This window comes from Oryx dammah, unplaced genomic scaffold (assembly GCF_014754425.2).
Source record: "Oryx dammah isolate SB20612 unplaced genomic scaffold, SCBI_Odam_1.1 HiC_scaffold_3, whole genome shotgun sequence".
Taxonomy (NCBI): domain Eukaryota; kingdom Metazoa; phylum Chordata; class Mammalia; order Artiodactyla; family Bovidae; genus Oryx; species Oryx dammah.
In genome coordinates this window covers 42,829,397-42,857,328 of record NW_024070187.1, presented here as the reverse complement: position 1 = coordinate 42,857,328, position 27,932 = coordinate 42,829,397, and the positions used below count along the sequence as shown (strand labels likewise).

General features: G+C 37.9%; 1 protein-coding gene across 4 annotated transcripts in view; it reads left to right on the top strand.

Annotated features, from left to right (window-relative positions):
• Positions 1-27,932, top strand: part of PPARGC1A (PPARG coactivator 1 alpha) — a 510,332-nt gene that overhangs the window by 442,315 nt on the left and 40,085 nt on the right. For all 4 annotated transcript variants that reach the window (XR_005720671.1, XM_040237936.1, XM_040237935.1 and 1 more), the window contains exon 3: positions 26,727-26,921. Coding sequence is in view for 3 of the 4 variants with exons in the window: in XM_040237936.1 (XP_040093870.1) it covers positions 26,727-26,921 (195 nt within the window). In the remaining variant the exon portion in view is untranslated. The remainder of the gene's footprint in view (positions 1-26,726; positions 26,922-27,932) is intronic.

Below are 27,932 nucleotides of genomic sequence, written 5' to 3'. Positions count from 1 at the left end.
TCACATACACACACACACACACACACACACACACACACACTAATTGTAATCTTAGGTTTTTAAGGAGCTTCCATACTGTTCTTCATAGTGGGTTGTACCAATTTACATTCCCACCAACAGTGTACATGAGTTCCCTTTTCTCCATACCTTCTCTAACATTTATTGTTTGTAAAGAAAATATACGTTTTTCCCAATTGTGGCTTTCCATATCAGTGTTATGTCATTCCTAATTTGAATACAGGCTTCAGATTTTACTGGATTTATGACATCAAAATATGTAAATAAGATAAAATTGTACTCTTACATTTGGATAAAACATAATAGATTAGTCAAAAAATAAATAAAAATAAAATTCATCTTTGTGGGACAAGGGCATCTTCATTTATAGTTGTTTCATTTTGTTCTCTCAAGCTGGGCTTCTCTGCTAAGGCTGTGAAATTATTTGGCTGTATGACCTCTCTGTCCAGCCAGTTAAGATGGGAGGCCATCAGAAACTTGAACGTGTTTCTGGTAATTGGATAGGTTCATAATCGACTTGAGTGTGAGTTCTAGATGTGCTCACCATGAACTCTCATTTACAGATCAGAGGGAAAACTTGATGTCTTTGCAAACCCAGACATTAGGAGAGGTCTGTTTGTAATTATTGTCAAAGGGATTTCCATGACCACGATACTATAATTATGCTAAAAATGATATGACTTTGATAAGAAATCCCTTGCCTGCTTTCTGGGCAACATTACATAGAATTAAAAATGATGCTCCCTTCTCAGAACCAAACCTCAGTCTCTGAAGGACTTATCTGACATGTCATACTTTCATGGCCTTGTGGAATTACTTATATTTCATTGTTCTCATCACACTTCCTTGCCTGGATTATAAACTTACTCATTCAGGATAACAAATATAAAACATTTAAATATTGGGCTTCCTCAGTGGCTCAGATGATAAAGAACCCACCTGCAATGCAAAAGACCTGGGTTCAGTCCCTGGATTGGGAAGATTCCCTGAAGGGGGGAACAGCTACCCACTCTACTATTCTTGCCCAGAGAGTTCCATGGACAGAGGAGCCTGGTGGGCTACAGTCCATGGGATCCCAAAAAGTTGGACATGACTGAGCAACTTTCACTCACTCACTCACTCATCTCTCTTCCTTGACTGAATTATAAACTCACTCATTAAGGATAACAAAGATAAAACATTTAACTATTGAAAGCCTCTATGTGCCAAGAAGTATTCTAAGCACTTTACATGTTTTAATTCATTTAATCTTTACAACAACCTTGAGGCAGATACTTTACTACAGATGCGGATTTGAGTTATAGAGAAGTTCAGTAGCTCACGCTAGGTCCTGGGCCCTATTGAATGTTAGAGTTAGGACTCATGGCCTTGTAGTCTGATGCCAGCTCTTGTATCCTTAGCTCCTTCATTGTCTGACCTCTCCAGCTCTCTCCTGCTTTACTGCATGAGGACTCATTCATGGAAGAGGCTCCTCCCCCAAAATGAAATATTTGACTTATCAAATAGTTTTACAAATGCTTTCATAATTTTATCAAGTTTTGAGGTATCCTCCTGAATGGATATAATGCAGTCATTACCTTAATATTCTGGGGAGTTTGACTAAGGGGCAGGGATTATTTCAGGTACAGCATAAGAAATCCCTCTTCATTTCCATCCCTGAAAATTCACAGTGGCTAAGTGTTCATCAGGTTCACTTAGGATAGTGGTTTTTCCATGATATGGAAACATGTCTGACAATTTGAGATTCATCTCATATACTTTCCACCCTCAAAATGTATCTCATTTTTTTCTGAGGCAATGTAGTAGATATAACTTAGGAAATATTTCTTTTTATCTCTTCAATAAATAATAATTCTTTGGCCCATTGTATTAGAGTCACATATAAAGTATCACCATTCTAATGTAAATATTGCATTATTGCTGAATTTTCTGTTCTACCCATCTTTCTTACACCCTCTCATGCTCCCCATTTGAAGAGATATTTCAGAGCATGTCTTCCTCTAAAGATGATCCCCTTTCTCTACTTACCTTTAATCAAGCTATTACATTTTAAGTAGGTAAAAGTTTTAACTATGCCTTTGCTTTCTTTAACCCAAACCTTCTTCTAATATAGGAAACCAATATCCTAAGTGCTAAATGCTTAAACAACAACAACAAAATTTTTACAAATCCCTTATACAACAAGGAAAATCTGTGAAAGAAGATATATCATAGCTCTAGAATAAAATTAGCAAATAACTTTGCTTGTAATTACTTACTATTGGTCATTTTGTTAATCTGCAAACTCCACAATGTATTGTTAATCTCTTGAGGAAAGTGACACTCTGGTTAAAAGCTGGGATAATTGATATACAAATGCATGCACATATGCTTATCTGAGTCATATATCTTATATCTATCTATTTCACTACATAGATGAAGGCTGATAAAAATGTACTTATGAAAAGATAAAAACTAGGCTTTACACAATAAGCTTGAAGTATAGTAGGATGTGTTATAACACTTTAAAAGAGTTATGTTGGTGTTCTTCAGTAATATTTAATGAGATGGGAAAAAATCAAACAGGATCTTAAGCTATACTTAGGATTTCTATGGGGGAAAAATGGGAAAAGCATTTTATATGAGATATCATAATGAGTAGGTAGTAAAAAGGAAAAAAAGGAAGATCAGAGGAGAAAGAGACTTTAATGCTAGTGGGAAATACAGTAAGCCATGGAAACTCAATGTCAGAGCTGTAAGGGGGGAGAGGGGAGAATTGGTGAGGACTTCCTTTGCGTAAGGGGCTTCCCTGGTGGCTCAGGCAGTAAGGAATCACCTGCAATGCAGGAAGGGTTGGGAAGATCTCCTAGAGAAGGAAATGGCAACCCACTCCAGTATTCCGAATCCCATGGACAGAAGAGCCTGGTGGGTCCATGCGGTCGCAAAGAGTCAAACACGACTGAGCAACTAACACACTTCTTTTGTGTAAAATGATCAACTGCTCCTCAAATCTTTTGACTTCTCTGGAAAAACAAAATTTTCAGATGAACTCTCCAGTTTAGTAAATATTATTTTCCAATTTAATAAAGTTTAAAGACTTCTGTAGGTGAAAGCTACATTATCCAAACAAAACATATGTCTAGGCTATATCTGGCCCAAAGGTCTTCAGTTTGGAACCGGAACTAGAATGAGTGAAATGTATAAAAATCTAAGTCTTCATTCAAAACATTGCAGTGTGCCTTTCTGGTGGGAATTAGCTATAATAACGGAGAAGGCAATGGCACCCCACTTCAGTACTCTTGCCTGGAAAATTCCATGGACGGAGGATCCTGGAAGGCTGCAGACCATGGGGTCACTGAGGGTTGGACCTAACTGAGCGACTTCACTTTCACTTTCATGCATTGGAGAAGGAAATGGCAACATACTCCAGTGTTCTTGCCTGCAGAATCCCAGAGACAGGGGAGCCTGGTGGGCTGCTGTCTATGGGGTCGCACAGAGTGGGACACGACTGAAGTGACTTAGCAGCAGCAGCAGCAGCTATAATAAACAGAATTTTTCTGCCTTGCGTGATGTGCTGAGAAAATGTGCTGAGCCGATGAAAACTTGAGACTTACTACTCAAACTGTGGTCCATGGACCAGCAGCATTGTAGCATCCAAGAGGTGATTAGAGATTCAGAATCTCAGACTGATGCCCAGAATCAGAATCTGCGTTTAACCAACATCATCTGGTAATGCGTATGCATGTTATTGTTTGAGAAGCACCTGATTTAGTACACTTAATGTTCTTGTTCTTAAATGACCCCTGTAAGGCAAATTGTACAGCCAAAATTTGAGCAGATAGCAAAATTTCCAAGAACCTTTAGTGTTACTAGCGGAACATGGAACCAAAAAGTTTGCTGTTGGTGAAGCTTGAACAGAGCAGTTAGTATGGTAATGTTGACATAGTTGGTAACACTTCTACAGAGCTCTTTACAGGAACTTGGTGAGCTAGATACAGGGCTCCACACAGGTAATGCATTTATTCAGTAATCAGTAAATTACCTTATATAGTCAGTAGATGTTGCATCCTGGACAACTGATAAGATCGTTGGGTTTTGTGTGTTTTTTTCAATATTGTATTCAGCCTCAAGTATAAATTGAATAGGGTGACCTTTTGATACTCTATGAAATTGACTGCATTCCCTAAGATTCTGTGGTTTCAATTACCATAAATTTTTTTAGATTGGGTCCACAACCATTGCACTGGACCCAGCATAACAATATCTTATCATTGGTTTTGATAACACAGTCAACAGCAGCAGGGCATACTGTCACTAATATGTGACAACATGTGGGTGTGTGTTCCCAGTCAGAACTTCACATCAAGTACACAAACAGTATGCAGCTTACTCAGATCAAATCTAATCACTAAGTGGACTGCAAATGTGAGGGATTTTCAGTCCAGTGATGGAAATTGTATTCTAGGGTACTAGCTGGATCTTGAATTTGTGAGATAGATAAGTTAATTAGTGGTTCCTCAGTTTATTAGCAACTTAATTGTCAGAATGTAATGGAAACTTCTGAGCTGCAAAAACTTATTAGAAGCAATGAAACATGTGACTTTTTTTTCTAGAAGAATATTCAGTGAGCTGTGTTTCCCCCCCTCCCCCAAAGGGATCTTGAAAATAAAATAACAATTAAGTTGAAATCCACATCTATAGAGATATAAGAATTTTGAGTTCTGCAACTTAAAAAATGCTCCAGAAAAATTAGGGACACTAAAGAGAGAGGGAGCCTCGGTTCAAATTTCCATCGGTCACATGTTTGCAATGTACACTTAGGCAAGTTTCTTAGCCTCTTTAAGCCTCAGTCTCTTTTTCTGTGAAATGGTGAAATGATAGCTCTTTTATAGGATTATTTACAGATAAAAGGAAAGAGCAGTTACAATATCTCTAGCACACAGCAAGAGCTCAAAGATTACTATTCCCTTTTATTTATACACCTATACATTTTTCTTCACTGGCCTTTTATTTTGAAATAAGTTTGGTTTTAGAGCAGCCTTATTGCTTTCAAAATTAAATATGTAATCATTAAAAAGTATGAAGCCATTGTATTATCTACTAGAAAGAGAGCTGTTTCTAGAGCTGTCATACTTGCACTTTACAGAAATAGACAGTTCTTGCCAAAACAAGAGTTTACTTTTTAGCTCCCTGGTAGACTTTGGTTTGAATTTATTTGGCCTGTATGGCAATAATGCTCTGATCACTGTCACAGAAGCCCAAAGAAAAATCTTATTTCTCCTCTGTTTTATTATAGCTGTAGCTCCCAAAGAAAATCTTGGCAATGTTTAAGAATAAAGAGCAGTTAAAGAATTGTGTGAATGTGAAATGTGAAATAATTCACATTTCAAAGTCAGTAATTATTTTCTGAAGCCCACAGCCCAAATGAAGTGTGTAATATAAGAAGAGTGTTTCATTTCTAACTAAAAGTGATGATAAAATTGTGGATTATTCCATTCTCCTCCTAGTTTCTTTGATTTTCAGTTTTCTTTTTCTCATTTTTTTTTCATTCTTAGTCTATTTTTCTTCCTTCATTTATTGTTTAAGTAATTATGTTAGATTCTATACCAATGACTGCTGAGCAACTGGGATGCCGTAAAATTGAGGACAAGGAGGTGTCTGTTAGAGCCCCTGCTGTGTGCCTGAGACACTTGCCATTCAAGAAGTATTTTCTAAATATACAAATTAATAAAAAGAAGAATGAATGAATAAAGCCACAAAAAACATGGCCAAAGACTTCAAAATGCTTAAATATGTATTGAGACTTTTTTCCTTTTTTTAAGATTTTATGAAAAATTAAAGTAAAATGCCTCTGTTTCCTGAAGACTCTATTTTGCCTAGTCTTATTTTTAGATGCATGCATGCTAAGTTGCTTCAGTCGTGTTCAACTATTTGCAACCCCATGGACTGTAGCACGCCACACTTCTCTGTCCATGAGGTTCTCCAGAGAATAATACTGGAGTGGGTTGTCATTTCCATCTCTAGGGGATCTTCCTGACCCAGGGATTGAACCCTCATCTCTTATGTCTCCTGCACTGACAGGCAGGTTCTTTACCACTAGCACCATCTAGATAAGATGAATCAATTCTTTCTTCCCCTTATCATCTTTAAACATCATAACATTTTCTTTTCCTACATCTGATGTTTATATTTCCTTTGACTCAGTGGTACTTAATTTTTTAAATGATATTTTTGTCCTAGTTCAGCTATTTGAAATTGAAGGCTATATCTATAAGCTTTAATAAGTTACAAAACACAGTTATTATATAAGTAGCTGCTGCTGCTGCTGCTAAGTCGCTTCAGTCTGTGCAACTCCATAGACAGCAGCTAGAAAGGGTACTTAATCACAGGTAAAGATTGTGAAATGACTCATCTTAGGTAATTAAATTCTTATTATGTGGGGTATCTTAGGATATTCTCTTAAGTTTTGCTCTTTGATTGACAGGGTAACATTTTGAAATGACCTTTTAAAAGGAACATTATTCGATAAATAGAAGGAAATACTTGAGAGTGTTTTATAGTGCCCTTCTGCCCAATATCTCATGTAATCTTTACCCCAGTGATGTAAAGCAGCTATCTACGTACAGTTGATGGCACTGAGGTCACAGGGCCCAAATGCCTTCTCTAAGGATACTGGCTAGTCTGTGACAGAATCAGAACTTGAACCCATTCTTCTCAGGCCAAATCTCATAAGATTTTGACTGTTACTTTGGAAATGTTCACAGGGGACACGATATCAATAGGAACAGATGCAAAATGAGGGATCTTGGGTTAATGTTTCAGGAATATTGAACTGCTGAATGCTCTGCCACGGACAAAGTAAGCTACAATTGATGCTGTGATGGCTCAGAACTATTTCCCTGTCAATTGCTAAAGCTGTATGTTTTCATATTGTGTCCAGAAGTGAAAGGATTTACTCTAGGGACACCCTATCTGATAGCGTCAGATCTTTCACCCCTGAACAGATTACAGCAGACTGACATCATCCCAACAAACAGCCCTGGAAAGTCTGTCTATAACCATTGATGTCAGCTGGGGCAACAAGGGTGTCAGAATAGTTTCTCAATTCCCTTTCCATGGCTTTGCCATAGAGTCTTCCATCACCATAAGCTTTCCTTTTCCTGGATACCCCCGGTTTAAATTTTCTAGGACTATCCTTTTTTAAAATGATATTTTTATCCTAGTTCAGCCAGTTCTGTCATTGTTCTTATACAAGTTGCTGTATCTCCTTGATACTGTGGGGTGTTTTGAGGAAGAACTAAATTGAAGTATTCGGCTAGGAAGTATAATGCAAATTCCGTAAATATTGTTTGAAAGATTTTATCTGAGATGCGTGTACTTGTAGCACTACATTTTTGTGTATTGCTTCTCGACTCTTCCTCAAAACACGGAGGTATCATGTTGTTTCTGCTTCTGGTAACCTTAGGGGATACACGCAGCATATTTCACTGCTGCCATTTTAGTGTTGAAAAAAATTAAGGTCTAAGGAAGGCAGATTTTAAGCCAGAGTCACAGAGCTGAGTAGACCTGGAATGATCTGGATTAATTCTTTAATCACGCTAAGCTTTTTTCTCTTATCCCTTTACCATGTTAATGTACATGCTTTTTATTTTATATATTTATTTTATAAATATAAAAGTGATCATTAAAGAAAGATTGGAAAAAATTGAATTAAAGTCATCTGAAATCTCACTTTCTTGTAATTTTTGGTGTGTATGCTTTCACATGTTTCCCAGTATATATGCATAGATCATGGGCTGAACAGGTGGCACTGGCTAACTTTCTTTATTGACTTAATAGTATTTAATGGGTATGTCTTATTTTACTGATATACATCTGTATCATCATTTGCAAGGATGTAGCATGTCACTGTGGAGAAGGCAATGGCACCCCACTCCAGTGCTCTTGCCTGGAAAATCCCATGGACGGAGGAGCCTGGTGGGCTGCAGTCCATGGGGTCGCTAGGAGTCGGACACGACTGAGCGACTTCCCTTTCACTTTTCACTTTCATGCATTGGAGAAGGAAATGGCAACCCACTCCAGTGTTCTTGCCTGGAGAATCCCAGGGACGGGGGAGCCTGGTGGGCTGCTGTCTATGGGGTCGCACAGAGTTGGACACGACTGAAGCGATTTAGCAGCAGCAGCGGCAGCAGCATGTCACTGTATATGCTCTCCTGAACACCTTTTTACTTCAAGCCCAAACTTTCATAGCTTGCCCAGCCTGTGGTCAGAAGCCACTCTAATGTGATCTCAGATTACTAATTTTTAAAGAAATGATCCAGTATAACAACAGCAGTCATAGCAATGAGGCTCTTGGCTGTGGTTGTCCCTGCCTGCCATATGCCAAAGAGATCTAGTTGATAGTCTTATGCATCCTAAAGAAAGGTTGAGCACTGCAGAGAGTTACTGACAGGAACTAACCCAGGAGTTTAAAGCTGAAACTTTCAATTCCTAGACTGCATGGAAAATTGAAGTGAGAACTGAACCCAGGAAAGAAAGCCAGACCTGGCAAAGGGGCCATATGTGATATGCACCGGATGAAGATGAAACCGCATTATGTGGCTTCTGCTGCTGCTGAGTCGCGTCAGTCGTGTCTGACTCTGTGTGACCCCGTAGTCGGCAGCCCACCAGGCCCCCCCGTCCCTGGGGTTCTCCAGGCAAGAACACTGCAGTGGCTTGCCATTTCCTTTTCCAATGCGTGAAAGTGAAGTTGCTCAGTCATGTCCGGCTCTTAGCGATACCATGGACTGCAGCCCGCCAGGCTCCTCCATCCATGGGATTTTCCAGGCAAGAGCACTGGAGTGGGGTGCCATTGCCTTCTCCAACATTCTGTGGAACATGTGGCAATTCAGGGACACTGGCCTACATATGGAAAAGCCTGTGAAATATAGATCATAGCAAGCATTTTCACTTCTCTCAAAGGGCAAAAGCTAACAGAGTTTTGTCAAGAGAACAACACAAGAGATGACTCTACAAATGGACATCACCAGATAATCATACTGAAATAAGATTGATTATATATAAGATGGAGAAGCTCTATGCAGTCAGCAAAAACAATATTTGAAACTGACTGTGGTTCAGATCATGAGTTCCTTATTGCAAAATTCAGACTTAATTGAAGAAAGTAGGGAAAACCACTAGGCCATTCAGGTATGGCCTAAATCAAATCCTTATGATTATATAGTGGAGGTGACCAATAAATTCAAGGAATTAAAACTGGTAGACAGAGTGCCTGAAGAACTACGGGTGGAGGTTTATAACACTGTAAGGAAGCAGTGACCAAAACCATCCATGGGAAAATAAATGTAAAAAGGTGAGGTGGTTGTCTGAGGAGGTCTACAAATAGCTGAAAAGAGAAGAGAAACAAAAGGCAAATGAGAAAAAGAAAGATATACACAACTGAATGCAGAGACCCAGATAATAGCAAGTAGGAATAAAAAAGGCTTCTTACATGAACAATGAAAGAAATAGAGGGAAACAATAGAATGGGAAAGACTAAGGATCTCTTGAAGAAAATTGGAGATATCAAGGGAACGTTTCATCCAAGGATGGGCACAAAGACTTAACAGAAGCAGAAGAGATTAAAAAAGAAGTGGCAAGAATACACAGAAGAACTATACAAAAATGGTCTTAATGATGTGGATAACCACAATGGTGTGGTCACTCACCTAGATTCAGACATTCTAGAGTGTGACATCAAGTGGATCTTAGAAAGCATTACTACAAACAAAGCTAGGGGAGGTGATGGAATTCCAGCTGAATTATTTCAAATCCTAAAATGATGCTCTTAAAATATTGCACTCAATATGTCAGCAAATTTGGAAAATTCAACAGTGGTCATAGGCCTGGAAAAGGACAGTTTCATTCCAATCCCAAAGAAGGGCAATATGAAAGAATATTCAAACTACTGTACAATTGTACTCATTTCACATGCTAGCAAGGTCATGCTCAAAATCCATCAAGCTAGGATTCAGCAGTATGTGAACCAAGAACTTCCAGATGTACAAGCTGAACTTAGAAAAGGCAGAGGGACCAGAGATCAAATCACCAACATCCATTAGATCATAGAAAAAGCAAGGGAATTCCAAAAAAAGTCTACTTCTGCCTCTTTGACTATGCTACAGTCTTTAACTATGTGGATCACAACCAATTTTGGAAAATTCTTAGACATGGGAATACCAGACCATATTACTTGTCCCCAGAGAAACTTGTATGCAGGTCAAGAAACAACCATTAGAACTGGACATGTCTAGTTTGAAATTTTGAATGGAGTATGTCAAGGCTGTATATTGTCATCCTGCTTATTTAACTTATGTGCAGAGTATATCATGCAAAATGTCAGGCTGGATGAAGCACAAGCTGGAATCAATATTTCCAGGAGAAATATCAACAACCTCAGATATACAAATGATACCACTCTAATGGCAGAAAGTAAACAGGAACTAAAGAGCCTCCTGATGAATGTGAAAGAGGAGTGTAAAAAAAAAAAAACTGGCTTAAAACTCAAAATTCAAAAAGCTAAGATCATGACGTTCATTCCCACCACTTCATGGCAAATAGATGGGGAAAAAGTGGAAACAGTGGTAAATGTTATCTTCTTGGGCTCCAAAATAACTGCAGATGGTGACTGCAGCCATGAAATTAAAAGACGCTTGTTCCTTGGAAGGAAAGTATGACCAACCTAGATAGCATATTTAAAAGCAGAGACATCGCTTTACTCGCCAAGGTCCATCTAGTCAAAGCTATGGTTTTTCCAGTAGTCATGTATGGATGTGAGAGTTGCACCATAAAGAAGGCTGAGTGCCGAAGAATTGATGCTTTTGAACTGTGGTGTTGGAGAAGACTCTTGAGAGTCCCTTGGACTGCAAGGAGATCCAACCAGTCAATCCTAAAGGAAATCAACCCTGAATATTCATTGGAAGGACTGAGGCTGAAGCTGAAATGCCAATACTTTGGCCACCTGATGCAAAAAGCCGACTCATTGGAAAAGACCCTGATGCTGAGAAAGATTGAGGGAAGGAGGAGAAGGGAGTGACAGAGGATGATATGGTTGGATGACATCATCCACACAATGGACATGAGTATAAGCAAACTCCGGGAGATAGTGAAGGACAAGGAAGCCTGGCATGCTGCAGTCCATGAGGTCTCTAAGAGTCAGACACAACTTAGACCTGAACAACAATAACAAAGGCTTTACCATTAAGTCCTGTCTCCTATTAGAATCCAGCCACAGGAGCTTTTGAAAAAAAAAACACACTAAATCCTACTTCCAAAGATACTGATTTAATTGCTCTGGTGAGGGGCAGGGGAGGTCAAACATATATATGTATATAGCTCCTGTGATTCTAATATACAGCCAAATCTGAGAGTCACAGATATCTTTTACTTTGTGTAGAAGACAGTCAGTAAGAAACTTTTCTTTCAGTCAAGCTTTTGCACTAAGATTTATATTTTCAGCAGTTTAAGTATTTTTACATTATCCCAGTATAAAATCTTTTATAAGAAAATGTCATGCCCTGTTTTGTAAATAAATCTATTTTTTTAAAAATATTTGGCTTTTCTCTAGTAAGTGGAGTTCTTATTGCTGTATCCATTCTTTCATTCCTCACAATTGTTTATTTTATAATTTACAGTAATTTCAGTTTTTAATCATCTGTATCCCCTTGCTAGAATAAGCTCTGTGAGGGCAGGGACATTTAGTTACTTTGTTTGTTTTTGATTGTTTTGTTCATATTCCTAGCATCAAGAATACCTGGCACATAGTAGATACTCAATAAATATGTTAACATTTTCTGACAGTTTGACACACACATCATTCCCAAGAAACTTCTGATCTATTTAAATCCCAGACATGGAACTTATTTGTAGTCCAGTGTTTCCATGGAGGACTGAACTGGAAACTTTCCATTTACAGTATTTTAAACAATGTTGAGGCGTAAAGAATAAAGGGCAAGTGTACGAAAAAGATTCTTTGCTATTATTTTCTCCAATTCTCCTGGGAAATGATATAGTACAGTAGAAAAAATAAGGAAAACATAGCCCCCCCCAAAAATATAGATTTAGACCAGTTACTAATTGGCCTTGGGAAAGTCTGTTTAACCCTTTGGGGGTCAGTCTTCTAATCTGCAGAATCATGTGGTTGGGTGAGTTGACTCTTTAACTCTTACTGTTTGGTGTTTCTGTTACTATGTTCTGTCATTAAGTGAGGCGATCATTAAATACTTGTTTTCTCCTTTCTGTAACTCTTGAATTTTTATCCAGTTTGGTTTGTACTTCTTTTGTCATCTCCCATGTTGTTAAAGACACATATACTTTTAAAAATCCAGTTATCAAGGTCACTTTCGATGTTATGTTATTAACCACTTTGTCTAACCAGATGTCTTAGGCTACCCTACTGGGCATGCTCATCATGGTGTGTATAAATCACTGATGATCATGAGTGATTCTGTATCTAGAAGGAATTCAGTATAAACTATTTAAAGATTTTTCATAAGTGTTGTACTCAGTCTGGCATTAGAAGTTCAGACTCTAAATCCTAGGAAATTACAGACTTACTCAGATGCTTTGGAAACCCAAAGCCATGGAGAATACTTAGCTTCAAAGTCATTGAAAAGATGAACTTCTCATATCGTATTTATTCTGCAAGTATTTATTGACAACCCACTACTCTGTGCAGAGCACTTTAATGGAGAATTAAAGGTGCTCAAGGAGTCTCGGGCCCAATCCCAGGCTCTAAGTGGCTTCTATTCTCTCGGGGACAGGCCATGAGTCACACAGAGGGTTATTGGGAACCTCACTTTGATTTCCTTCACCCTAGATGGCCCCACAGAGAGGACAGACTTGCCGCTGATTAGCTTCCAACCACCTTGAGACAATTTTCTCTCTTTTTAATGCTATTGCCAGAATATCACAGTAATCAGATCATTTGACATCATCTGCATCTTGGCGTCCCCAATCTTAATACACCATAGAGATCCAGGTGTGAGACATCTGCAGCTGCATGGTTTGCACACATACCTCGTGGTGCTAAGTCTTTAGGAACAAATAGCACTGGCCTCTGTAATGGTGCCTTCTAAGCACTTCTTTGAAGCAGAAAATGTACCATCTTAGAATTTAGGAGTTGTAATGGAAAATTATTATGTGTTTCTTACAGTCAGTCTAAAACACATTGTATAATCTGCTAACTTACAACAATAAAACTTTATGAGTCATTTAGAGTAGGACTCCTTTCCGAAGTCCTACTGCTGCTGTTCTGATTGATCGATGCTCATGTGGAATGTCTGTTAAATATTTTCAATATTACCTCCCTCCCCCTTCTACCAGTATGTAAACCGTGAAACAATTAATGTCTCACTCACTGTAAGTTTGCACCTCAGGACCTTTGTACTTACTGTGTTCTTTGCCTAAAATATTTCTTTCTCAGCTATTATGGCTTGCTCCTTCAAATGCTTTCTCTTTCTCTCTCTCTCACATGATAACGTACATATATATATGCATTTGTACTATCTATCTATCTCTATACTCCTTTCTCTGTCTATCTTTATCCTCCAAATGTTTTGTCTCCTATGTATTTATATATAGTAAATATATGTATATATTTTGTCTTCTATGTATGCATATATAATATATGTATACATATAAATGAACCAAATATATTCTCTCCATATATATACGTACATATGTACTCTTTGTGTATATGTATGTATATATACTGTATGTTCTTTTTATATTACATATATGTATATATAGGCTACCTAATCTTTGGAAGGTCTGCCATCCTCTCTCTACCAAACTAAAATGTAAGTTCCTAGAACAGAGATTATAGCCTGTAGGAGTCACTTAATATATGCATAAGTAATAAAACATATATTTATAAACATGCATATAAATATGGTATTTTTGCATGTGTGTGCATGAGTGGAGGGTATGTCAAGTATAGATATCAAAGTTCAGCTTGGGGTAGATTTTAGGAGATCACTTCATGTAATGAACATGCAAGCATCCAGGGATTATGTCAAACCATGGCTTAAAGCTCAACATTCAGAAAACGAAGATCATGGCATCTGGTCCCATCACTTCATGGGAAATAGATGCGGAAATAGTGGAAACAGTGTCAGGCTTTATTTTGGGGAGCTCCAAAATCACTGCAGATGGTGACTGCAGCCATGAAATTAAAAGACGCTTACTCCTTGGAAGAAAAGTTATGACCAATCTAGATAGCACATTCAAAAGCAGAGACATTACTTTGCCAACTAAAGTCCGTCTAGTCAAGGCTATGGTTTTTCCAGTAGTCATGTATGGATGTGAGAGTTGGACTGTGAAGAAGGCTGAGCGCCGAAGAATTGATGCTTTTGAACTGTGGTGTTGGAGAAGACTCTTGAGAGTCCCTTGGACTGCAAAGAGATCCAACCAGTCCATTCTGAAGGAGATCAGCCCTGGGATTTCTTTGGAAGGAATGATGCTAAAGCCGAAACTCCAGTATTTTGGCCACCTGATGTGAAGAGTTGACTCATTGGAAAAGACTCTGATGCTGGGAGGGATTGGGGGCAGGAGGAGAAGGGGATGACAGAGGATGAGATGGCTGGATGGTGTCACTGACTCGATGGATCACATGAGTCTGAGTGAACTCCGGGAGATGGTGATGGACAGGGAGGCCTGGCGTGCTGCAGTTCATGGGGTCGCAAAGAGTCGGACACAACTGAGCAACTGAACTGGACTGAACTGAACTGATGCCTGTTAATTCAGACATATCAGCCTTAAGAAGTAACAAGTAGGCAATATCCTTTATAAAATTGTAAGGATTTCTGAGCATTCATGTATTTAATAATTTCAATGTCACATTTTAAATTTCTATGTTATGTCAGTCTATTGAGTAGGATGTTCTTCCCTGTCCCCTTCATTTGTTTATACCCTATCCCTACCTCAAAGTCAACTTTTAAGTGTTCCCTCTGTATTAATTTTCAACAAGCTTATGCTTCATCTCATTTATTTTGAACTCAATGTAGTGCATGAGGACAATAATAATGATAATATTAACAATAACAAGCATAAGTCCTTTCTACATACTAGGCACTGTTCTATACAATATGCATGGATTAACACAGCTGAATCTCAAAATAACCTTACAGTGCAAGTTTATTATTATAATATGCTTTTCCAACATGAAATTCGAGACACAGAGAAGTTAAGTAACTTGCTGAAGGTCACATACCTCATAAGGATGAATTTAGGATCCCAACTCAGGCAGTCTCACATCAAAATTTATATTTTGCCTCACTGCCCCTTTCATAAGAACATGCAAATCTTATAAGGCTTTTATGTGCTTTTGATCTTGAAAAAATCTTAAGAAGTCTAGCCATGTTTAAAAACTATGTGAAAGTGTATAAAGGAGAATCCTTAAGAATCATTTGGCATCTAGTCTATGTAATCAAATAGACCACAAAACGAAAGTGAACTTTATTATAATGATGATTGTCAGAAAATTCTGAAGAAAGAAGAGAGTGATTGGCAATAAAAAGAGTAAAAAGCCATAGGACTAATTAAAAAGAAATTCAGGGCATAAATAACCAATAAGCTGTTACCAACAAGGAGGCATAGACTGCAAAATGTCTAGGGACATTAATGTAAGCTATTGGAAATAAGAATTCATATAGAATAAATTAAAAATATATTATTAATAACTTAAAAAAGCTGCCAGAATTGCATGTGTTAGAAGTTATAAGTCTGGGGCTTCCCAGGTGGTGCTAGTAATAAAGAATCCACCTATCAATGCAGGAGACACAGGAGGCCTGGGTTCCATCCCTGGGTTGGGAGGATCCCCTGGAGGAGGAAGTGGCAACCCGCTCCAGTATTCTTGCCTATAAAATCCCATGGAAAGCAGAGCCTTGTGGGCTACAGTCCACAGGGTCACAAAGAGTTGGACACATCTGAAGCAACTTAGCAAGAAGTGATAAATCTAGCATTCATAGAATTGTAAAGTATAACTTGATTTATGCACTTCTCAATAGGCACAAAATAGCAACTTACCCCAAACTGCATAATTATCAGAATCACTTGGGATGGTTATCAAAACTTAGAATCCTGGATGATTCCTTTAGGGAAATTGTTCTCAGCTGGGGGAAGGTTTACCTCCCAGCACATATTTGGCAAAATCTGGTAACAGTTTTGGTTGTCACAATTGGAGAAGCATTACTGGCATCAAATAGATAGTGGTCAGGGAAGCTGTGAAACAACCTACAACACACAGGGCAGCCCCCTAGAGCAAAGAATGATCTGATCCAATAGTGCCAAAGCTGAGAAACTCTAATCTAGATATTTTGATTTGGTGGTATCTAATGGGATCCAGGAATCTGTATTCCTATCCAGTTACCCAGCTCATTTTTATAAAGGCTTGAATATACCAGTATCAGTTGGAATTGTTGAAAAACTTTTTATTAAAGAGGGGCAGAAAATGAAGAAGAACTAAAGAGCCTCTTGATGGAAATGAAAGGAGACTGAAAAAGTTGGCTTAAAACTCAACGTTCGGAAAACTAAGATCATGGCATCTGGTCCCATCACTTCATGGCAAATAGATGGGGAAACAGTGGCTGACTTGACTTTTTGGGCTCCAAAATCACTGCAGATGGTGACTGTAGCCATGAAATTAAAAGACACTTACTTCTTGGAAGGAAAGTTATGACCAACCTAGACAGCGTATTAAAAAGCAGAGACGTTACTTTGCCAACAAAGGTCCATCTAGTCAAAGCTATAGTTTTGCCAGTAGTCATGTATGGATGTGAGAGTTGGACTATAAGAAAGCTGAGCACTGAAGAATTGATGCTTTTGAACTGTGGTGTTGGAGAAGACTCTTGAGAGTCCCTTGTGCTGCAAGGAGATCCAACCAGTCCATCCTAAAGGAGATCAGTCCTGAGTGTTCATTGAAAGGACTGATGTTGAAGCTGAAACTCCAATACTTGGGCCACCTGATGCGAAGAGCTGACTCATTTGAAAAGACTCTGATGCTGGGAAAGACCGAAGGCAGGAGGAGAAGGGGACGACAGAGGATGAGATGGTTGGATGGCCTCACCGACTCAATGGACATGAGTTTGGGTAAACTCTAGGAGTTGGTGATGGACAGGGAGGCCTGGAGTGCTGTGGTCCATGGGGTTGCAAAGAGTCAGACACGACTTAGCAGCTGTACTGAACTTAACTGAAAGAGGGACCATTTATAATAGGCTTTGAGGTGGGAAACAGAGATATGAAAGAAATGAAGGGTAAAGGGGAGATCATTCTAACAGAAGAGCAAATCTCACCCAGTAGGACAAAAGATAGTAACATTGGCTGAGCAATAGATAGTAAGAAGCAATCACAGCAAAACTTCTTTCTGCATGGAAGGCCACTCTGCTTCATGGGATGTAGCTGCATTTCTTCATCTTAGTTCTTAACTGTTGATAATTAACTGATATGTCTTTTCAACTCATTTTATATCCCCTAATGTGAGTATAGATTAGATTAGCCCATGCCCATGTTCATTTTTGTTCTAATAATTTCTTCCATAAAATTCCAACATATAAGGAAGAGAGGGAGAACAAGCTTTTATCAGATATATCTGGTTTGACGTACACGTCTGCTTCTCATTAGTCATGTGAGTGTTGGGCTACTAATAGGGTTAATATTGATTTAAATGAAATAATAAGCATAAAAAATTAACTCAGCCCCAGGCACATGGAAAGCACTCAGTAAAGGTCAGTGGTGTTTACTATTTTTTAAAATCAAAATAACATGTATATGTCATAATATTTTTGACACTATTTAAATGAACATTAAAAAGTGAAGTTGGGGTAGAAGATAAGGCTCTTACAGCAATCTTGTCAACTAATTATTTTGTACATTTTTTTGATTGATGAGGATTGAGAAAACCCTACTTCACAAAAAGGAGTATTTGTAAAGGTTTTGTAAAGATGTAAAGATTGTAAAGTTGTGCTCACATGCACATCTGAAGATATTTTTAAATCTTGAGACCAACACCAAATGATTCAACTTGGCAGGTTAAGTCAGAGGTGGTCTTCACTGTGTTTATGATAAGATAAATAGCACAGTTGAGTGTGCATATTGCTTTCTGAAAGTGAATCAGTTATATTTGCATATGAAATCAATTATGTAGAATATATCATACACTATGATATTTACAATCAATTCTTGCAGTAACTGTATGCATATCAAGGGTTCCCTGGAACACAGTTTGAAAAACCCTCTGGTTAAATGTATATTCCCAGATGTGTATGTTATAAGGTATAGAATAAAGAAACTCACTGTCATCCAGATAGATTATATTATCTGTTTTCTCCTGATTAGTGAGCCTGATGCTTCCTGCATGAATAGATAGTTGGGCTGGCATGATTTTTCTCTTGCATCTTTTGAGATATGTGCAGATTAATTGCTTAATAATGCATTCCAGTATCTTTCCAAACACCAGAACTGGTGAGAGTAAATTTCTACATTTTCAAGACCCAACTCAACCCTTTCCTTTACAAAATATGGATCTACAAAAAATGTGTAAGAAATAAATGGAAGCTAATTTTAAATAAAGACTTAGATAAACAGTATTAATAAGAAATATTCTGGGGATGAAAAGAGGTAGGAATTACAGAGGATACAACAATGTAAAACAAAAGGAGGATAAAAAGTCACATTATAGTCTTAGGACTGGTTAGAGTGTTTTAGTTGTTACTCATTTCATTTTTTTAAATTTTTTTAATTTTTTAATTTTTAATTTTTTTATTTTTTATTTTACTTTACAATTCTGTATTGGTTTTGCCTTATAAAGCATCTACTATATGCCACATGTCAGTTGCAATCAGATAGACCTTTCAGGGCTTCTATTTTAAATAGGCCATAAAGAGTAGTTATTAAAATATATATTGAGTTATAGAAGTAAGTTTCAATTAAAAAAATGGGGAGGTGGATAGAATGTGTTTGGACTAGTTGGAAGGGTGACATTTGAGTATAATTAAGGGGATAAAGGAGAGAGCGATGGCACCCCACTCCAGTACTCTTGCCTGGAGAATCCCATGGACGGAGGAGCCTGGTGGGCTGCAGTCCGTGGGGTCGCTAAGAGTCGGGCACTACTGAGCAACTTCACTTTCACTTTTCACTTTCATGCATTGGAGAAGGAAATGGCAACCCACTCCAGTGTTCTTGCCTGGAGAATCCCAGGGACGGCAGAGCCTAGAGGGCTGCCATCCATGGGGTCGCACAGAGTTGGACATGACTGAAGCGACTTAGCAGCAGCAACAGCAAGGGGATAAAGGGAGCCTAGCCGTGTGGCCATCTGGCAGAAGAGCCTTCTAGAAAGGGAAAATGGCAGATGCAGAGCCTTTTGGCAAGGGAATGCCTGGCATTTTTGTGGTCTAAGCAAGGAATTCAGAGTGTTTGGAAAGGAGTCAGCCTGATAGATGAGGGGTACTGAGAATGTCAGATGATGTAGATCTAATAGAGGGTAACCGACCATGCATCTTAGTTAGCCTGCAGTAGTCTGGTGATTGGCTGTTGATGGCACCCACTCACTCTCAAAAGCGTTCTGGCTTATAGGATAAATTATATGGTGATTCTAGGCTAGTAAGTCACTCTCAGAACTTCGACTCTTTCTTAGAGTCTTGAGAAGCCTTGGAGGGCTTGGTCAAAACTGGGGCAAGAGAAGACTTAGGTTTTATTAGGATCACTGTCTTCTGGGTTGAGAATAAACTATTGGGATGGAGTGGCAGTGGCAAGGGTGAAAACAGGAACTAGCATGTGCAGGGTAGCCAGAACTGAGTAGTCTGACTTGGAGCCACACAGGTCACTAAGAGTACGATGGGACTAGGATCCATTCTTATGACTTCTAATCTGGTGTTCTTTTAAATCTGCCCAGTTTCTCTATTGGTTTAAGTTTGAGGACAAATGGAATGCCTTAGCAGCTCTTTTTCAGTCGATTAGACCTCCTGCTCAATGGCACCACCCAGCTGCTTCTTCTTTATACTGTGAGAAATAGACATGAAACACCCCCTCCCCATCCAATCTGTAATCAGCTCATTTTGAGTGCATCAAACAGGATTTTCTTAGGCCTTTCTCTTGAACTTCTGTATTTACACTTTTGGCTCATGTGACCTCTTCAGAATAATGAACTCCATATGCTCAGGGTATGCTTATTAACTCATGAGTATGTGATATAAGCTAATGTTAGATAAAGCCTAAGTACAGATGTCAACCTACATTTTATGCCTGCTTAAATAGAAGTGTAAGTATTAGCAGGAATTAAATGGACTCCCACAGGTGTAAATATGTCTATGGAAGGAATCCTTCAGTTTTGCTTGTATTTATTTCAGCTTGATTCTTATTTTATTTTTATAGGAATTAACTTCAATTTTTGTTCATTGCTTTCTTTAGTTAGAGTGTCTAACTTGGAGGACAAATACAAGCCTTGATTATACACTTACAGTCAACAGTTGAATATGTAGAATGCACACGAGTGGTTGAGATGCATGTACACATAGATTCTGTTGTAACTATGTCCTTGAGATGCAGACTTCTATGATTTGGGGGTGTGGTGTGTATAAACACATTTACAGACACACTATTTTAAGTAACCTGTAGGTCCATGGGGAGTTGCCCTGACAGTGAAATTAAAATTTGTGTTCTTTCTATTAGCTACTACTATCATTCAACCAGCAACTCCAGCATCTGACAGGGAAAACACGTTGGCACCTAATGTACTCATTGTATCTCTCCTGGTAATAAAGTAGAGGAAGAAGCTAACTCTCAGGGCACAGGACATTTTTAAGAAATGAACAGATTCAATGTTATTTTTTATAAGAAATATGTGATGTGATGTAAGATGGTCTTTACTGTCTTGATTATATTCCTGTTAGACATATACACTTGAGATTAAGGTGTTATTTTTTTTTCTTGCCTTCAAGTGACCATCCCATTTTCAAAGCCCTTTATTCCATATGCTAAACCAAATCTAGTGGATTATTTTAGAGGCTCTTCCTATCCAACAGGGTAGCAGTTAGCAACCTATAAGAAGTGCCATGTGGGGATTCTGCCCAATTTGGAGTGTGAGAAGGTGGGCAGACATGCTGTTAGTACCCATGCCTGGGTGTAAAAGAAGCAAGAAAAATCACCTTGGAATGTAGAGCACTCGAGGAGAGAAAGAGAAAAAAGAGTTGTTTGAAAGTGGGTTTTCCCTATGGCTAAATCATGTTAATGTTTGGTAGAAATCAACACAATACTCTAATGCAATTATCCTTATTAAGAAAAAAAATGAATGAAGCAAAAAAAAAAGTGGGATTTAACAACCTTTTTAGCAAAGACTCAGACCACTCAGAGCAGACATGTGCAATAAACAATTAGTGAAGTGCTATCTGTCCAGTGTAAAGTGGTCTTTTAAAAAATTGAAAACTTCAAATTCTATTTCAGGGGTTTAATCTGAATTGTTATTTTTTATTTCAGAAAAAATTTTGTCTTTATTTTGAATTCAGCTTCTTGCAAATCTTGAATCAAACTTTATACCCCAAAACTGACTTTGTTACATGCAAATGTTTTGTCTTTTTGTGCCTGAAACAGAAGTACAGAACTTTATGTATGGTGATTCAGGAAGGAGACTCCTATGGTCAGTTTTATTCCTTATTTAAGCCCCTGAATCTATCATAAAATTCACTTTCTTATGTAATTATTTCAACTCCTGGTAGTGTCTAGTGGAACAAATAATCCAAAATAGTGGATAATCCAAAAATGTCATTTATATTTGGCTTCAGAACACATTACCAGATGTTACTCTAGCCGATTTCCCTTCTTAATTAGGCCTCACTTAAAGTAGGAGTTAATTTTGTCTTCATTAGCTGCTTCCAAATCAGCAGTATGGGGCAGGAAGGAGCCTAAAGCTTGCTGGGAATTTGGGAGGAAGCTGGCCCAGTGCTGAAATTCGGCCGTAGATCGTGCTCAAAGAATGGAGTTCAAATATGGCTAATCAAGATGATGGGCATACACACCAGAGATGTTTATTGAGCACCTTCTTTAAGAATTCTAAGACCTCTATCAACTGTTTGTGTTTTTTTCTCCTTATCACTCATGAGTGCAGAAAATTCTGTAATAGGAATTTGGCAGATAATAACCCAAAATTTTATATAGTAAAAAAGTGGATGCTCAGAGAGGTTAAGTGACCTTTCATACAGACTGATCTTGGAGTAAACAGTAGTGCCTAAGGAACTGAAACTGATTAGTGAATGATAAGAAGACACCACTGTTTCCTTCTTATTGATGATTGGAATAATAAGGAAGAGTGAATTCTCCTGGCCTAATTCGCATTAAGAGTGTTAAGATAATGAAGCTGTGATTAAATGGCTATTAAACTATTTTTATCAAACAGAGATCAAGCAAGTGTGAGAATCTGGGGACGCAGCGTATAATTGCAATTCTACAAGATGTGGAAAAAATTACTATCCTAAGCAGGGCATGGTCCTTCCAAAATAGCCTGCATTAAAACTATTCAGGATACCTCATGCAGTTTTCACTCTGTGTTTCTCCCTTCAGGTGTCAGGATCTCAGAGTCCCTCATCTCCTCCTTAATTTAGTGGATTTATTCACTCTGTGTGCAGTTGGGTGAGTTGAATGCATTGTCTGCCCCACCATATGTAACTGGTTGAAAGATCCTTTTGCCAACCATTCACAAAAGAACAAGACCCAGATATTATATACTGGATCCCAAATTTCAATCTTGAGGTGACTTGGGACATGCAAGGGGGCAGAATCTACCTTTCTTCAACCGTACTTTTTGAATTATATCACACTTAGTGCAATTCATATAGGGACCCGCAGTCCCAAAGAGAAGAAATGAACTTTCTGGCTTAATTGACTGCTCTGAACGATCATTTATTAGATACAGCATTGTTTCAGATTTGGGGGCGGGGGTGGTGGTGTGTGTGCTTACTCACTTAGTCATGTCTGACTCTTCGTTGTGACTTGATTGCCTCACACTTGCCTATTTCCCATTTTTATTTCTGCCTTTCTGCCCCCTACTGAGACTGAGCTGTTTATGCAACTGTAGATCACCACCCAGTTGGTGATCTGCTCTCTCTTTTTCTCCACTTTGCTTTTCTTGCCTTCAGTTATGTGGAACTAATACATATATTTTTTTTTATATAAAAACAGTAGAAGTGTTAGTCCCTCAGTTGTGTCCGACTCTTCATGAGCCCATGGACGGTAGCCCACCAGGCTCCTCTGTCCATGGGATTCTCCAGGCAAGAACACTGTAGTGGGCTGCTATTCCCTCTTTCAGGAGATCTTCCCTATCCATAGATTGAATCATTGCAGGCAGATTCTTTACCACTGAGCCACCAAGCAGCTCTATACTGAAGCAATAATAGAAAGCAACATTAATTGTTTAACAGAGTTATTTTTGTCAAATGCATCGCCTTCTTTGGGGTGTTCAGTTGTTGAAACTCATGTCAAACTAATTGAAATCGTCAGAATAAGGTATAATGTCTACTCAACTTTACATGTACAAATATCTGTTGAGCTTCAACACAAAAGTGTCATTAAACCTTCTTCCTAGTCTGCTCTGATGAAAGAAAACAGAATTTGAAATCATAGCATTCTTTTCTTTCTAATTCAAGAACAACTCTATCAAAACAGTCTTAGAGCACCTCTCTGAGTAACACATACAAGGATGGTAAGAAAATGAAAATATTTTATAATTATTTCTGATGGACATTGACTATAATGATAATAGTCACACTATTCCATACTGATTTAAGACTAGCCTACCCACTTCACATACTTCAACACACACACACACACACACACACACACACACACAAATACACAAAGCCAGTCTTCCATTCCACAAACTCTTCCCTCCCATTGTAGTTTCAGAAGAGAGGAAAATTTAAATAGCTGGTGGTTTAATCAGGTCTTGTAAATTAATTATGACATTATCAAGCTCCAGTATTTCTGCCATTGTATTTGGTGTACATTCACCCAGGCTTATTAAAGAAATTGGAGAAAACTAGTTAATTTAAGTGTTCTTTGTCATTTTGACTTGATTGGAATTATCATGGTTTGTTTACACTAGGGATAGAACTAAGATGCTATTGTATTATGTGATTGAAAGCAAATAGGGGCTTGTTGTATTGCTGGGAAGTCAAACACAAAATGTAAATCGGAGTAAACAAAATTACTCATTTATTGGTAAACATGCTTAACTATTTTTGCCTAAGTTCTTTTTGAACTTCAGTGAAATAAGCCTTTCTGGAAACTGGGTTATCTGGAAAAAATGTCCAATTTATTTATTTAAACTGTGTGTGTGTGTATGTGCATGTGTGTGTATGTGTGTGTGTGTAAGCATGTCTGGTATGTTCGAGACATTTTCAAAGACTATATTTATTAGATAATATAGAGATACTTATATTAATGTAAATCTCATGATTTTGAGATGATTTTAAGCAATATATTTAATTCAAATATAAGTTTTATTCAGAATAGTTCAATAACCTGAATTTGGTTTCTGGTACATGAGGAAATTTAAGTTAAAATTAAAAGGGAGAGATTGGCATCTTTGGATACCAGATTATGATCCCCCACAGAAAATAGGGGCAGATTATTTCATGATCTTTATTATTATAAGTTTGCACGGACAGAGGCCAGAAGAGTTGAGGGTGAAGGGGATGCTCAATAAAGTCTTTCTACTCAACTGAGCAATTTGGATTATAAAGAATTGATCGATTTTTGGAAGGAAATGGTGCCTTTTTGAAGTTTACATTTCACGCCTTCTGGTTAAAATTTACCTCCTGCACTACAGTCTAAAAACTCATAGAACTGTCACTCTATCCTGTGTGTCTCAAACCACTTAACTCACACGTCAAGTCCAGGGGCATTAAGGAAACTGAAACAAATGTTAAAAATGCCGAATAAACTCTACCATGAAGAGCATATATTGCTCTTCTTGGCTTCTTGAATCCAAAAGAGAAAGAGGTTCATAGTTTTCCTCCTGGATGGAGACTCATCAGTAATGAGGGAAAACAATTTTTATATGAAAATAGAGTGTATACGTGAGAAAGGCCTGCCTAATTTCTCTAGTAATACAATTTGATTTTCTGATTAGCTGTCCTATTCTGTGATTCTTGTAATTTTGTCAGGTCAATTAACTGGAGTTCAGTGCTAGAGAGAAAGGAAGTATGGGCACTGCTGGCTTCATTAGATGTCAGCAGCTTAGGTGCATTTTGTAATAGAATCTGTGTGGGATAATTGAGCTGATATTGTTAATGTCATAGTGTACAGAACTTAAAAAATGACTTAAGAAGCAGGTCAGATTGGACGACATGAAGTGCTTAAAGAAGAAAGGGAAAGTAATCTACACAATATATATTTTAGGCATAAAAATGCAAATCAGTGAATTACTCAGCAAGTAATCAATAACTTACTATATTGTATGCCCAGCATTGGCATTGGTTGCCCAGGTACACAAGAATATAGTACATTGCCCTATCAACAAGGTATATAAGCTCCAGTTTGGAAGATCTTGAGGTGGGTTTTTTTTTCTTTTTACAGATTGCTGAAATAAACAAATATTACCTTTTAAAACATGTTGTTTACAGGTTCTTTCCTTCCATTGATGGGTTCTCAAAGGGGCAGAGTTTTGTCTTATTTCTCTTTGTGTCTCCAATACCTAGCATGACTCTGACATATAGTAGGTGTTCAAAAATGTTTGTGCAATAAATAACTGAAAATCAGCTTTCCAAGGATGTGTTGGTGGGAATGAGCATGGCAGGTGGGAAATTGAGTTAAATTTATATTTGCAAGAGCCCCTGTTGGAAGGAACATTGCCCTAGAAAGTACCCTTGGTCTTAAGAAATGAATACATTTAAGATATGCTACAAATAAGATCCTACTTAGTGACTGGCCAGGAAAAGAGGATTCAGGGTAGTTCCAGAGTTAAGGATCTGTAGAAATGTTATACCAACCCAGAAAGTCAAGAGAAACAGCAAGTTGTTTTTTTTTAATTCAAGAAAAGTCCTTAGTTTGAATTTTGAGACAAGGAACCTCTTATCAGGTAGAAATGTCCAATAGGCGATTATAGATTTATGACTAAAGTTGGGAAAGATGTCAAGGAGAGAAATAAATGACTGTGGAATGTTCAGTGATGAAATTATAAATGAAATCATGAAAGTGTATAGTTTCTTTTGGTATACTTCAGTTTTGGGCAGTGTTTGAACAGAGAATTATCTGAACATTTTGATGCATATGCTATACGGGAGGCTGAAACACTATCGAAGCACTGTCTGAAGCTGCGGTAGATAATGGTTAAAATGCTCTTAAGCCCTGAGGTTCTCTAAATCTTCTCTTTTAGTTAAAAAAACAAGACATAAATACGAGAAAAATGACTGAACAAGACAGAATCACATTTCGCATTATTAATACTGACAACAAATAGCTAAATTAGAAAGCTCAAAATCAGAGATTGGTCCAGTAGAGGTATTAATTGATTGTATGATTCAGACCAAAAGGGAGTTTAGAATTTGAGGAGGACGTGATTTTTGTGTTATGGGATAAATGTTCCAAATTTCCTGTATCATGTACTCATTTGGTTAAACATATTCAGTCTATGCTGATTAATAGATTACTCATCTCCCAGTGTCAACTCACTGATGTCTTCCTCTGTTTTACTGTTTTTGCAGAAGATAGATGAAGAGAATGAGGCAAACTTGCTAGCGGTCCTCACAGAGACACTGGACAGTCTCCCTGTGGATGAAGACGGATTGCCCTCATTTGATGCACTGACAGATGGAGATGTGACCACCGAGAATGAGGCTAGTCCTTCCTCCATGCCTGACGGCACCCCTCCGCCTCAGGAGGCAGAAGAGCCGTCTCTAGTAAGAACCCTTCCTACTGTTTAACAGGAATTGGAGTTGCCTCTGGCTACCCGCTGCATGGGTATGATGTAGTAACAGTAAGGTTTGGATTTTTCACTGAGACTCATGCCAAAATAATCCCCAAGCATACTCAGAGTTGCAAATTCTGTGATTCCCTGTTGAAAACTGTTGATAATGCAGACTTTATGAGGTCTCACTGCAGCTTTTTGAAACTATCTTTTGCTGTTTATTTGTAGGTTTTGATGTCTTAGTATTATTTATGTTTATGGTTAGAAACTTAGAAAATGTAGATGACTAAAAGAATAGACAGAAAGTTCACCTGTGATTTCAAATAGCCTCTAATATCAAAAAGGATCAAAATCTCCTCTTGTTTTAAGATGTATCTTGAGCATGTTCAGGAATTTTAAATAGATGCATAGTTTTGAATGGTTGCATAGTATTTTATTGTTCAGAGATGAACCAATTCATTAAGCAATCCCTTATGGTTGGTTATTTAGTCTTTTTCCTATTTTTTTTTCATGATCATAAATTGCATGATAATTGATATATTTGTAGTTTTATTCTCATGCATATTACTTTAGAAATAGCAGGTAGATCAAAGAGCATGCAATATTTTAAGGCTTTGCATCCATAATTCTTATGAAGATTGGAAAATAATAGCACATTTGCAACCTAAGTTTCCTAAATTTATGGTAGGCAATGAAGAGTGGATTTGTTAGCAGTGAAGAGTGAATTTTCTTTTCAAGGCAGTGCTCAACCAGGATTTTATTAGTTCTAAGACACAGTTTACCTTCTCAGCTATGGTAGCCATTTGTCACTTGCCATAAATCTGATGTAAGAGCACATAATGTAAATTATGGAACGTCATCCTGCAAACTTTAATAATGTGCTTTGGCCTGCCTTATACTTGCTGTTTCTCTCCCATCTCTAAGTTTTTAAATGGTAAAAGCATTCCATATAATATATTCCATATATTCCTTTGCATTTTGAGATTTCTGGTCTGGAGGAGAC